The following is a 13,503-nucleotide window of genomic DNA, read 5'->3' as shown; positions in this document are numbered from 1 at the left end:
ACCACGAAATACCTTAAACCTGTACACATGTGACAAATTCACCCCTCGTTAAATCGTCACTTTGTTTTGGCTTTTGGTCCGCTACGGTATGGGAGGACACAACCATTGGTGCTCCACCCATCCGTGCGCTATGGATGGTGTCATCGTACAAGAAGAGACTACCGAAGGAAGGAGGTTCACGATTTGACATAAATAGGTAAGCCTTAGGGGCGCCGGTAAGCGAAGATCCCGACCATGGAGACCATGGGGATAACCCGGTAACAATGATACGGAAAACAAGTTTTCGATCTTACAAAGAAAGGCGATGGCTCGAAGACCTCGTCTCTAATGCTTTTGCCTTCCACGAGACCGTACCTGTCGGATCCGAAGATCGCCTATCTCAAATTGATAAACCCAGAACAAATAGAGGGTTAAAACCCCATATTGGTATACCCGTCAACTATCACATGTCACTAAATCAACAATTTGATAGTTAAATTTAATGAAAATTAATAGAGAGTAAATTTGTCACATGTGTACCAATTTAGGGTAAATTTGTCACAGATGTACCGGTTTAGGGTTTTTTGTGGTCAAAAAAATAATTTAGGGTAAATTTGTCACAAGTGTACCGGTTTGGGGTTTTCCATGGTATTAACCCTTTTATTTTTAATAGCTATTTTTTTATTTTATTGCTGCAACTCCATTTTCTTTAATTCTTTCATTTTTCAAGGAAATTTAATTGTGAAGAGACATTTCGTTTAAAAAAAATTGAGATGAAGATCTACTTTTACAACTCAAAAAGTTATGTGCATTAATTAAACATGCTAACAAATTCGACCAAAAAAAAAAAAAAAAATGCTGGCAAATATATATAGATGCTAACTACTTCCATAAAATGAAGGTTAGGTAATGTGAAATAATTTAATCTTTAGAAGCAAATTAAAACACCTTAATAAGAAAAGTTTTTCATTTTTTTTATTATCTTTCTCTAGTGTCTTTAAATCATGGATACGTCGCTGATAAATTTGTTCAAATACACTGTGTGAAGTACATGTCGACGATGCGAGAGTCGAAGCTCTGATGACTCACCTAAGCGTGGGACGCTACTATATGATTCTACTCGATAATAACAATTCGAAAATGACGTGGAATCTACCTTCTCCACTATCACGAGAGAAAATATTTTTCTTTCGTTTATTTAAGAAAATATCCTCGAATTTTGCATATCAAAGTTCAGACGAAGCAGTACGAGATCTCTAGTCAGCTCCAGTCTTTCTCTTGCTATGATTTTTTTTTTTCAATAAGCACCCTTGACAAGTCAACCATCCAGTGTCAACGCAACGGCTCCTAGTGCGAGCGGCAACAAAACAACCTAAAACCCCGCCTCTCTTCTCCTCCGCGAAAAACCCTAATTTGATCTGCTCCCACATCTTCCCGCTAAATTCAGGCGAATCTTCCTGCCGGTTTCTTTCCTCACAATCAAAGAAGGGAAGTGATGCTCCGGAGAAACGTACGGCTGCGGAGAGAGTACTTGTACCGGAAGAACTTGGAGGGCAAAGAGCGGTTGCTCTACGAGAAGAAGCGAAAGATCAAGCAAGCCCTTGAAGGTGAAAGCCAAACCCACATGATCTGCTTTATGAATCCGCTTTCTTTGTGTATGCATATCGATTCATCTCGGTGGTTGTTCACATGTTTTGTTTTCTATTATTCTCAGAGGGAAAGGCGATCCCAACTGAGCTGAGGAACGAGGAGGCCGCTCTTCGGCAAGAGATTGACCTCGAGGATGAGAACACTGCTGGTACTTAGTCATCTACTATCTGCTTCTCCCATGAGAATGTTGAAACATGTGTTTGAATAATGTGAAATAATAATGTGAAATAGTCCTAGAGGATTCTGATCCGAGTGTTACAATTGATTTTTGTATCCGGAATCTCATACTAATGTCATAAGTTTCTGGTTGCTGTTTAAGACAGCATAAGTCATGAAAATTTGGTTGTTTTGGATTTTGGGGACTGCACATTTTCAGAGATGAGGTCTTTTTGTAAAGATGAAATTTCCAGCATAGTTTTTGAAGTTGAAGAAGGGGTGTCTGAATTATTCATTTGATGTCTACACCATGTGATGGTTTTCCTTTACAATTTATGAAGCCGATTTTTTGTTCAAGAAAGACAATATTGCTGATGTGCCTTTTGTGTTGCTCAAATGTAGTCCCGAGAACACACATTGATGATGAGTATGCACATGCCATGGAGAGAGATCCAAAAATATTGCTCACTACATCGAGGGATCCTAGTGCTCCTCTTAAACAGTTTATAAAGGTGGGTTTGTCTTCAAGGGAACCATTGTCTATTTGATTGGTTTGTGGTCTCCATTAGATGGCCACTTCGATAATGTAGTTGTAGTGGCAGTTGGCATTTCCCTCCTAATTGCTGTTTGTATGGTGCTACTTGCAGGAACTGACAATTGTATTCCCTAATGCACAGCGTATGAATCGTGGCGGTCAGGTCGGTGGAGTGTTCTTTCTCTAATTGTGATATCCTTCTATATGGTTCTGTTTTGTTCAGGAATTACTGATGCAAAATGAGGGCTGGTGAAATGCAGTGATTATTTGTTCTTTTGGTAGTATTGTATGATGTAAAACAAATATGATTTTCCATAGAAACGAGTCTGAAGTTTAGCTTCATTGTCTTCACGGGGGAGAATATAGGTGTGAGTGAAATTTGGAGTTTGGAGATTGTTATTTCTTTATTGACATGCCTAACAGAAGTTGGTAATTTAGCTAAATTAGATCCTCAATGTAGGTTATATCCGAAATTATTGAAACTTGCCGAGCACATGACTTCACTGATGTGATCTTGGTTCATGAACATCGCGGTGTGCCGGATGGTTTGATAATAAGCCATCTACCTTTTGGTCCAACTGCATATTTTGGATTACTCAATGTGGTGAGTGAATCGGAATCTATATTTTCCTCTTGATTTTTTCCTTGAGCTTTCTCTTGAGAACTATGTGCTTTAATTTTATATTTATGTAGGTTACAAGGCATGATATTAAGGACAAAAAGGCGATTGGCACTATGCCCGAGGCCTATCCTCATTTGATTCTTAACAACTTCTCGACCAAGGTAAACATTAATCAGTAGAATCTCTGTTTTTCTGTTATTTATGCTTTGTTTTCTTGAAATTGTCCCTTGACAAACCCAGCAGTGGATTGCCACCGAAATTCATATCATATACTGCACAAAATAACATGACTTCCGAGCGGTTTACATGCTCTCCGAGCACTTTTGGTGAACTATTGTTGAACTTTTGTTTCTTTTTTTTTTCTTTTAAAAATATGTGACAATTAAGAGTATGCGTGAGAGTAGGGAGCTGATTAATATTTTAAGAGAAAAGGAATGCGCTAATTGAAATGATCTATGAGATAAGCAATATGATTGACAAGAGTTTCACTTTGAGCTGTGGGATGTCTACTTATTCTAAAGCATTATTGTGGTATCATGAGATTGAGATCTGTTTCTCTCTGGCAATGCAAAATAAATTAGTCATTGATATTGAATGGAAGGCTTCTGGTCGAACGCAGGTATACTAGACAACTCGATCTTATTAGATGAAGGTTTTGATTTCTTTTATACGTTAATGAAACTTCCCCTCAGTCCAATTATACATGTTATCTTGAATTGTGAAATTACGAAGTAATTGTTGCAAGATATTTATCCTTTGTAATTGGTGCAAATAAGTATATTATCTTGGTTTGGTTTACGGGAAGTTTTTGTGAACGATATCCATTTGTCTACAGTTGGGACAAAGAGCGGCCAATATTTTAAAGCATCTCTTTCCAGTGCCTAAGCCTGATACCAAACGCATTGTTACTTTTGCTAATCAGTCAGATTACATTTCCTTCAGGTTTGTTCTGTGTTTACACATCACCAACCAAACCACCCCAACCCCCCTTCCCCGCAGATATTATCTGTTTATGTGGTTAATGTGTTCTGGTTAATGTAATTAATGTCTCTGTCATCCCCTCTTTTATTCAATGGTTCTTTCCTTTCTTCAAAGGCATTTCCGATATAATGGTTCTAAGTTGAGCATCCTTCTCATCTACACACTAAGGCGGGCATAAATCTGTGTGAATGTGCTAGAATATGGATGATTGCAATATAAACTGGTTGCCATTTGTTGTACTTGTCTTTTGATAAGGACTAGGTTTCTGCATCTGCTGTTCCCCGGAAATGTATTTGTCTTGCAGCTACAGCTCGTTAAAATTAATGTTTCTCAAGATGTTGGCATTATCAGGAAACAAGCAATTTAACGTAGACCTACATTCTCTAGTATGATTTTTATGAGAAATGATGGGCCTGATATGTTACCATTTCCATTATTTAATTGGTGCCATCATGTGGATGTGCAATGCTTTCCCCGTGACATCCTTTTCTCCTACTAGCTTAATGAGAATGAGTGTGTTGAGGGCATCCATATAATCTTTATTCCAAGTGAAGACAAATCTTTGTTTTTCTTCTTTGCGTTTTACTGCCAGCAATATCGAGGGTTATGTATTTTTATCCAACAAAGTTTAGTGAAAATACTACCTAAGGATTTATCCTTGCTATTAATCTCTTGGAGACCTAGAAAACATATAGAATTAGGAGAAGTTGCAACAGTACTTCTGTAATCATAAAAACTTAAAGTGCCAGAAATTACGAACCCTGGAACTTCTCCCACCATTGAATAGACTAGGATTTTCAAAATTCGAAGTCATTACTTGGTTTATTGCAGCTTGTAAGTCAGAAGTAACTTCTTTCCTTTAGGGAGAACCTGATCATCGAGGCTCCAATTTATCCTTCACCATCCTTTAACATGTGATAGCATTTTGTGATTGGTCTACTTATCAATGTCATATGACTCATGCTTCATGGTGCCAGCATTCTCATTCCTACCTTTTGCTGATTCATTTGTGCAGGCATCATCTTTATGAGAAGCATGGCGGTCCCAAAGGTGTCGAGCTTAAGGAAATAGGCCCTCGGTTTGAATTACGCCTATATCAGGTAATTTGGCAGTTATTGTGTGAGGCATGGAAAGTCAGTCTATTTGTTATCCCTTGTATTACGTTCTTGTAGAAGGATATGTTCTACTAGGGCCAGGGCCCATGAAGCACGGATATATACATCGCATAGATGTTTCTGTAATTCCCCCTCTTCCGTGGGGAATTTTGGAGACTTCATGCTTTTTTTTTTTTGTTATCATGATTTCTACGATAGTTCTGTTGTGGAGACATGGAACTATATTATTTGTTCTCAAGCTTTAAAGTAACTGTAAATGTTAGATTCTTGAAACCTTAGATGTTGGTTTTTGTTCTTTCTGTAATTTATTTTTTCTGCCTAGCCTGCATTATGTACCTTGGTTCCCATTTTTCTCTCTTATATTCTCCTTGGATGATTCAGGTAAAGTTGGGCACAGTGGATCAGACTGAAGCTCAAATTGAATGGGTCATCAGGCCATATATGAACACATCAAGTAAAAGGAAGTTCATTGGAGACTGATGGGTATGGCAAATGTTTCGATGCATTTGTCTCTTAGAAATTCCCCTGGATAGCTCGTGACCATCTTCAACCCTGGATGCTCTGCCTATGAGAAGAATGTGGTGGAATGTGCACTCCGGAGTCCTCTTTGTTTCTCCTTTGCTCATTAAATGCTTTCTAGGGCCCCGAGAACGTAACCACTGGTGTTGTAATTCAAATTTCCTTTACTAGAACTGAGAGTTTGTAGTATGTTCCTGTTATATATAGGAGGGCTACTTGGGCTTTTCGTTCTTGTTTGGACTATCATTAACGTAGCATCCTACTTTCTACATTACATTGAGATGAATTTCTTTCTCCATCTAAAGGTGAGATATCGCCCCTCAGGCAAGACAGATTTCCTCTCCTCTATCACATGATGGTGGGATTCCGCTGCATGGGCAATTTGTGAAAAGGTCAATATAAAATTGTTCCCTCCATCTTTAACTCTTAGTCTGTTCTGAGGTGATGATGGATTTTGCCACTGCCATGTGAGCTAACTTCAAAGTTATCCGAAAGGCTTAGACAATTGTTTAAGATGATGATGTCCTGTCTTGTAGACGTCGCTATTCGCAAAAATCACCATCACTTGAGTTGAATCAGCTACTTGTAATTGACCATGGTTCTAGAATCTCACATCTCTCAGGTTCTTGAGCGTATGTGGTTGTCAGAATTTTCAGGCTTTTCCATGGCTGAACCGAACTAACTCGGCTGAAAATATCCCATTGTGAACACCTCCTTTTGCTGCCTGAGGACATGAGGACCCTGCTTCCATCTCTTCAGTACTTGCATCTGTGCGATTGACCAGGAATTGGATCAGTTCCATAGGGAGGTTTGCCCCTTGGCTTGAAATCTCTTGAAGTTGGGAATTGCAGCCGACTGGTTGCAAGCAGGATGGAATGGAGTTTGCAAAGTCTGCCTTCTGTTAGCTACATGTGTATCCACGGCAAGTGCGATGAGGCAACGTCGTTTCCAGATGACGGGCTGTTACCACCCACCATTATATCTCTATACATCTCGACTTTCAGAAATTTGAAGTCTCTGAAATGTGAGGGGCTACAATACTAGACATCTCTCATAATGTCGAGCATCTGGGGATGTGGTCAGCTACTGCGTATGTCTCTCGAGGGGCTTCACAACTCTTTTACCTCTCTCGTTATCTATTCTTGTCCTTTGCCGAAAGAGAGGTGCTAAAAGGGGAAAGATTGGTTGAAGACTGCTCACATCTCCTGTATTCAGCTCGATGATGAAATCATCATCTAACCAAAAACAGGAGTAGCAGATGCCGTGTGTTGTCTAGTTTCAACGTGTTAACCGATTCAGGCTCCACGGCTTCCAAGAGAGAGTTTAGTCTAGTCTGCCCATTAGATTGTTGGGGACCTTCTTGATGATTTTCTCTTTCTTTTCTTTTTCCCCAACCCGGAGGGTGATTGTATCTGCTTAGTGAATCCGATACTGCTGTGTGCCTTTTGATGTTTATATCCTGTTGGATGCAACCATTGTGTTGCTTCTTCTTGTTACTTCATGCCGACAGAAGATCATGTCCCGTCCATCTACTGGTCCTTCTGCTTTTGTCATTTGAACAAACAAAACGGTTTTTAACGAACAATGCAAAGGGCGTAACCCATGTGGAAAATTAATATATCAGTTAGGTCACTATTCACTAGCTTGTAATCAGTGTCTCACAACTTAAATATTAATCGTTCTGTTTGATTGGATTGAGGTGTCCATTAGATGGCCACTTCGATAATGTAGTTGTATTGGCAGTTGGCGTTTCCCTTCTATTTGCTGTTTGTATTGGTGCTACTTGCAGGAACTGACAATTGAATTCGCTAACGCACAGCGTATGAATCGTGGTGGTCAGGTCGGTGGAGTGTTCTTTCTCTAATTGTGATATCCTTCCATATTGTTCTGTTTTGTGCAGGAATTACTGATGCAAGACCAGGGCTGTTGAAATGGGGTGATGATCATAGAAACGAGTCTGAAGTTTAGTTTCATTGTCTTCAGGGGGGAGAACATAGGTGTGAGTGAAACTTGGAGTTTGGAGATTGTTAATTCGTTATCGACATGCCTAACGGAAGTCGGTAATTTAGCTAAATTAGATCCTCAATGCAGGTTACATCTGAAATTATTGAAACTTGCCGAGCACATGACTTCACTGATGTGTGATCTTGGTTCATGAACATCGTGGTGTGCCGGATGGTTTGATGATAAGCCATCTACCCTTTGGTCCAACCGCGTATTTTGGATTACTCAATGCGGTGAGTGAATCGGAATCATATTTTCCTCTTGATTTTTCCCTTGAGCTTTTCTCTTGAGAACTAGGTGCTTTGATTGTGTATTTATGTAGGTTACAAGGCATGATATTGAGGACAAAAAGGCGATTGGCACTATGCCTGAGGCCCATCCTCCTTTGATTCTTAACAACTTCTCGACCAAGGTAAAACTTTAATCAGTAGAATCTCTGCTTTTCTGTTTTTTTTTTTTTTTTGATAATCCAGGATCCGCCAGTCGTAATCTGCTTTTCTGTTGTTTATGCTTTGTTTTCTCGAAATTGTCCCTCGACAAACCCGGTGGTGGATTGCCACCGAAGTTCATATCATATACTGCACAAAATAACACGTCTTTCGTGTCTTGTTCTTTTCTCTTGAAAATACGTGACAATGAAGAGTATGCTTGAGAGTAGAGGACTGACTAATATGTTAAGAGAAAAGGAATGCGCTAATTGAAATGATCTATGAGATAAGCAATATGATTGACAAGAGGTTCACTTTGAGCTGTTGGGATGTCTACATATTCTGAAGAATTAATGTGGTATCGCGAGATTGAGGTCCGTTTCTCTCTGGCAATATAAAGTAAATGAGTCGTTGATATTGTACGGAAGGCATACGGTCGGACGCAGGTATATCGAACAAGTCGATCTTGTTAGAAGAAGGCTTGGTTTTCTTTTATAGGTTAATGGAACTTCCTCTCAGTCCAATTATACATGTTACCGTGAATTGTGAAATTATGAAGTTTTTGTGAATCGATATCCATTTGTCTACGGTTGGGACAAAGAGCGGCCAATATTTCAAAGCATCTCTTTCCAGTGCCTAAGCCTGATACCAAACACATTGTTACTTTTGCTAATCAGTCAAGATTACATTTCCTTCAGGTTTGTTCTGTGTTTACACTTCACCAACCAAACACCCCCACCCCCGCGGATATTGTCTTTTTACGTGGTCCATATGTTTTGGTTAGTGTAATTCATGTCTCTGTCATCCCCTCTTTTATTCAATGGTTCTTTCCTTTCTTCGAAGGCATTTCCGATATAATGGTAGCATAAATCTGTGTGAATGTGCTAGAATATGGATGATTTGCTATATAAACTGGTTACCATTTGTTGTACTTGTCTTTTGATAAGGACTAGGTTTCTGCATCTGCAGTTTTCCGGAAACTCATCTGCATCCGATCTACGTGATTCGCTTTTGGTGGTATGCTAAGTAAAGTAGATGAGTTTTAGTTGGAGAAGCACGGAACAACCCACCCAGTTCTAATGAGAATTGTATATTGTTACAACGAAACGTAACCTGCAAGAGTAACTTTACAATAACAAATTAGAAAAATGGAAAGAGCACCTCTCCCACGGCTACCACTCCCTTGACTACATATACTCCCCATCAATTTCAGTTCCGGAGACGCACACAACGAGAGAGATGCAGCGAAAAGAAATGGCGAGGCTGCCAAGGTGGCATGCAGGGGCTGTGGAATTGTTGCGCGTTAAAATCCCTCGACAAGGCTTTGCTGGTAATGGGTTCTAAGCCCAGATTGACTATGGCCCAATGAAGGTTGCTTACGCGAGAATCTCTTATCGAACTTAATCCGTTCGTTTTCCGAAAACGAGTTCTGGGTCGATTTTGGACAGAGAATGTCAAATGCAATAGATTTACACAAAAGGACGCGTTACAAACGAGCTTTTGACAACTTCGACGACCCAATGTGCAATAGTAACAGTATGTGACAGACTTCGACGTGACCCTGGAATTGAATCGACAGGATCGGGAGATAATATAGGACACAATGCTGGAATTCAATCGACAAGACTGGACGGGGAATTATAGGACACAATACCGGAATTGAATCGACGGATCTGGACAAGATGGGTGAAGGGTGCAACACCGGAATTTAATCGACGGTGCTGAACCTAATGAGTAGACGCTGGAATCTAATCGACGATACCTAACTCTGGATATGATACTCACCGGAATTGAATCGACGACGGGGATCAGAAGACTACAGCTAGGCTAGGCTAAAGACTAAAGGTTAAGAGCTAAGAGCTAGTTTGAAAATGCAAGTGTTTTGGATTTGTTGTGTGTGTGTGTATCTTGCTATTGCGAGGTATTTATAGGCAAGCTCTTTAGTAACCGCCGAGCGGTTTCTTCCTTTGGCCCCACGTTTTGCTCTTTTCCATAAGCCACGTGGATGACGGTTTCCTAGTCTTCGCGCCTTTTCTTTTTACCTCGTGGGGATTACCGCCAACCGCTTCGATCGTGGCCTCCCTCCGCGCGCTTTTCTTGTTCTAGAAGGAAGTGGCACCAGAATTTATCCCGACAGGTGGCACCTTTCTGATTGAAACGTTCATTGCTTCAGTGTTTCTTCCCGTAGCTGATTATCGCTTCCTCACGTGCTTGTCATAAGTCTCTCTTGGATTATTTTAAGTGTCAACATATGCCCCCTTAAAAGATGTAAATCGAAGATTTACCTCTTTTAAAATATCTTCCTCTGGTTTGGTGATCTCCAAATGTACAAATGATGATTACGCTTTCCCTTTGATCTCTTTTCCCAAAACGCAACCTTTCGACTTCGTCCTGTGTACTGGCCCTTTCTTCGTCTTACTTTTAAGGATCTTGAAAAAAATCCCAATTGTCGTCTTTCCTCATCAGCAGTTTTCCTTGAACCCTAAACCCCTTTTTTCCGAGTATTCCAAGCTCTCATGGCGACCGAAACCCCCGAGTTCCTTCCTCACCAGTTCATCGCTCGCTTCGATGGGATTATCAATAGTGATGATGCTGATCACTGTTTTCTCAAGTTGTTGAACAATCACCGAGAGTATACCGGTCTTATTCTTGGGCCCAGTCTTCATGATCACCACCATATTCCGTTATCTCTCCAGTCTTGCTTCCCAATGCGGGCCGATGAGCAACTTCCAATTCAAGCCTCTCCACTAAAGGACATTTGGTCCATGCCGGCTCAGCGATTTAGGAGCTTTCCGTCATTTGATGACAGGGCTTATGCCTGGTTCCAAAGGCTTCAAGAGGATATTCCAACAGTTGGTCTCTGGGAAACGGCGCAAATTAGGACCGCCATTGAGGTCAGCATGTTGTCCCATGATTTGAATAAAAGTCTTTTGGGGTCCATTATAAGCTTCTAGTCCTCCTCCATCAATTGCTTTTTCTTCCCATGGGGTCCCATGTTTGTAACCCTTTTAGATACCTTCGCCATAGCCGGTCTCTCCCCTTATGGAGCCTCTATCAAGAATCCGGGAAAAACCAAGGATTGCCCCATCTCTGACGATACTCTCGCTTACGGGAAGTTCATCGATGCCCATAGTAAAACGTCCGGGGATGTCTCCCTCGAAGAACGAACAACCTTCCTTCTTTTTTGGCTGTCGAAATATCTATTCTTAAGCCCAACGCTCAAAGTGTCCAAGGATTATTATGACCTTGCCTTACTCCCGGCAAAAGGGAATTTTGTTGCCCTTGGCCCTCTTGCTCTAGCGTCTCTGTACAGGAGTATTTCTTATGCTGCTCGACTAATGTCGAATTTCGAAGAGGATGGTGTGCTATCAGGTCCGCTCTGGATTCTCCAAGCCTGGGTCGCATTCTACTTCCCTTTCATGTTTGAGAGCGTCCCTTCCTTCAATCATAACATGGTTCCTTTGAAGCTTGGCATACGACTACTTCAAGCTGTCCCCTTGAAGGTCCCCGGTGATATTCGACCTTTTCGGTTCTTTCTTCGACGACTTCTGTCTCACGAGACCGATCGAATAGATTTCTTTCCTTATCGCTCGGGCGAATTCGATTTTTGTTTTAACTCTCGAACCTTAAAACGGTTCAACCACCGCGATTTTTGGACCTTTGTCCTCTTCCCTCGGGACCTTCCAATCAGGCTATGTTTTAAAGGGAGATTCTATCCTGGCTTTGAACCATATTCCCCCCAATCTTGCGCTAGGCGGTTTGGCCTTCGACAAGCAGTGCCTATGCCCATCCCTTATCTCATGGATTTCCCATCGATGGACAAGAAGATCTATAACATCAAGATTGATGGGCCGTTTACCTTGTGTGCCGAAATTACCACCATGATGTATCGGCGGTTTTCGGGGGACATCCCATCAGCACTTCGTTTAGGTCCCGGCGTGACTTCTGAGTTTACGACTTGGTGGACGTCCTTCGCCTTCGAAAGCCCTTTCGAAGATGCTATCTCATCCATTCTCCAGAGTAGCCGGATACAGCCCTTTGGTCATGTCTTGAAGAAAACTGGGAAAAAGGGTGCAACCAAAGCTCTCTCGATTGGTGGTCGCAAGCGTCCGACGATCGTTTCTGGTGAGTTTCTTTCTTCCTAACTCTCTCAATATTACTGGCCCGGAGTGATTTTTGCTTTACTTTCGCTGTTAGGTGACGATTCTGATGATGGAGCTGATGAGGAGACGCTCACTTCTCTTAAACGGCGAAAGATGGTAGCGAAGAAAAGCAAATCTCCAGCGGAATCCCCAATAGTCCCTCAACACGTCGAAGCGTCTTCGACCGCTTGTCTTGAAGATTCTTTGGTAGATCTTGATCCACCCGCCGGAGGGTCTAGCAATATTGCCATTGCTGAGGATCCGTCCGAACCCGCGGCTCCTTCGCCTACAGAGCTTCAAGGGGAACCTTCTTCGATGATCCTTGCCATTGTCCCGACCCCGATGGTCGAAGCTCCTTTAATAGCTGAAGGTTTCTCAACATCCCAAGACCCTTCATCTGCGGATATTATCTGGGATCTTCCTGCTGCTTCTCTCCTTCTGTCGCCCATCGAAGACGTTCAAGCTCATCCCGCTGGATCTTCTCACTCTTCAGATCACCCGAGTATGCCCGAATCAAGCGGCTCACCCGACTCAGAGATTTTCAGCAAACCGGGAATCATGCTATCTTGCTCCCTCGACCTTGTTCATTCGGGGGTAGCCTCTTTTGTTGACAATCCATCGAATATTCGAAACATCCAATCCGTGATGGAGTGGTCGGTCAAAGAGGAAATCAGCGCGAAGCTTCCCCAAGGCTTGGTCCGCCGGCCGAAAGCATTCTTGGAGCACTTTCCTACTCCCTTTATGCATTTTTGACAATGTTGGGACAAGGTGCTTGCTCTGTCGAATTTTCCCGACCAGCTCTTTTCCCCTAGCTCCGAGACCCAAAAGGCGAGGCAACTTGTAACCCAAGGAGAACAATCCCTTCAATCCACCGTCGACGAGCTTGCTGTTTTGGATAAGAAGGAGGCTACCCCGGAGCAACAAAGGCTGGCGATAGAGAGAGAACTAGAGGAGACTCGAAGTCGGCGATCAACAAGATTTTCTCGTCGATCCTCTATAGAAGATCAACCGAAAACGCTCGCGGCTTCCTTAGAAGAGAGGAAACGAGCCGATTGCGCTCGGGTTATGCGGGCAGTAGTAGACCGACGTCATACTAGGAATATGTACATAGATAAAAATAAGAAGTTTGAACGTTTACTCTGTGAACCGCTTGAGGGGATCAAGGCGGCTTTGTATCCTGATTTTTGTCAATAAAATCTCCCCTTCTTTCTCCTTATTTTCCGTATTGCATTCTGCCACGATCCATGTAATTGCCCACGTCCGAGTAACTGCCATCACAATCCCGAGTCGGTTACTTCAAAATCCCTTATAAATAATGATTGCCTCCAAACGAACTTTGCTATCAAGTTCACATGAGTACTCGCGCAGCTCC

At 41.9% G+C, this 13,503-nt stretch overlaps 1 protein-coding gene across 2 annotated transcripts; it reads left to right on the top strand.

Moving 5' to 3' along the window:
• The first annotated feature begins 1,310 nt into the window (after positions 1-1,310).
• On the top strand, positions 1,311-5,970 carry LOC115742291 (U3 small nucleolar ribonucleoprotein protein IMP4). 2 transcript variants are annotated; one of them, XM_030676493.2, is made up of 10 exons: positions 1,311-1,586; positions 1,694-1,777; positions 2,188-2,297; positions 2,433-2,483; positions 2,781-2,924; positions 3,014-3,103; positions 3,778-3,884; positions 4,939-5,023; positions 5,420-5,528; positions 5,574-5,970. In XM_030676493.2, the coding sequence occupies exons 1-9, from the start codon at positions 1,475-1,477 to the stop codon at positions 5,516-5,518; spliced, it is 882 nt and encodes a 293-aa protein (XP_030532353.1). In that variant the 5' UTR covers positions 1,311-1,474; the 3' UTR covers positions 5,519-5,528; positions 5,574-5,970. The 2 variants fall into 2 exon arrangements, with proteins under 2 accessions (XP_030532353.1, XP_030532352.1); XM_030676492.2 differs by having other exon boundaries at positions 5,420-5,970.
• The last annotated feature ends 7,533 nt before the right edge of the window (positions 5,971-13,503 follow it).

This window comes from Rhodamnia argentea, chromosome 5 (genome assembly GCF_020921035.1).
Source record: "Rhodamnia argentea isolate NSW1041297 chromosome 5, ASM2092103v1, whole genome shotgun sequence".
NCBI lineage: Eukaryota > Viridiplantae > Streptophyta > Magnoliopsida > Myrtales > Myrtaceae > Rhodamnia > Rhodamnia argentea.
Note: the sequence above shows the minus strand (reverse complement) of the source record. Positions and strands in the feature narration are given on the sequence as shown.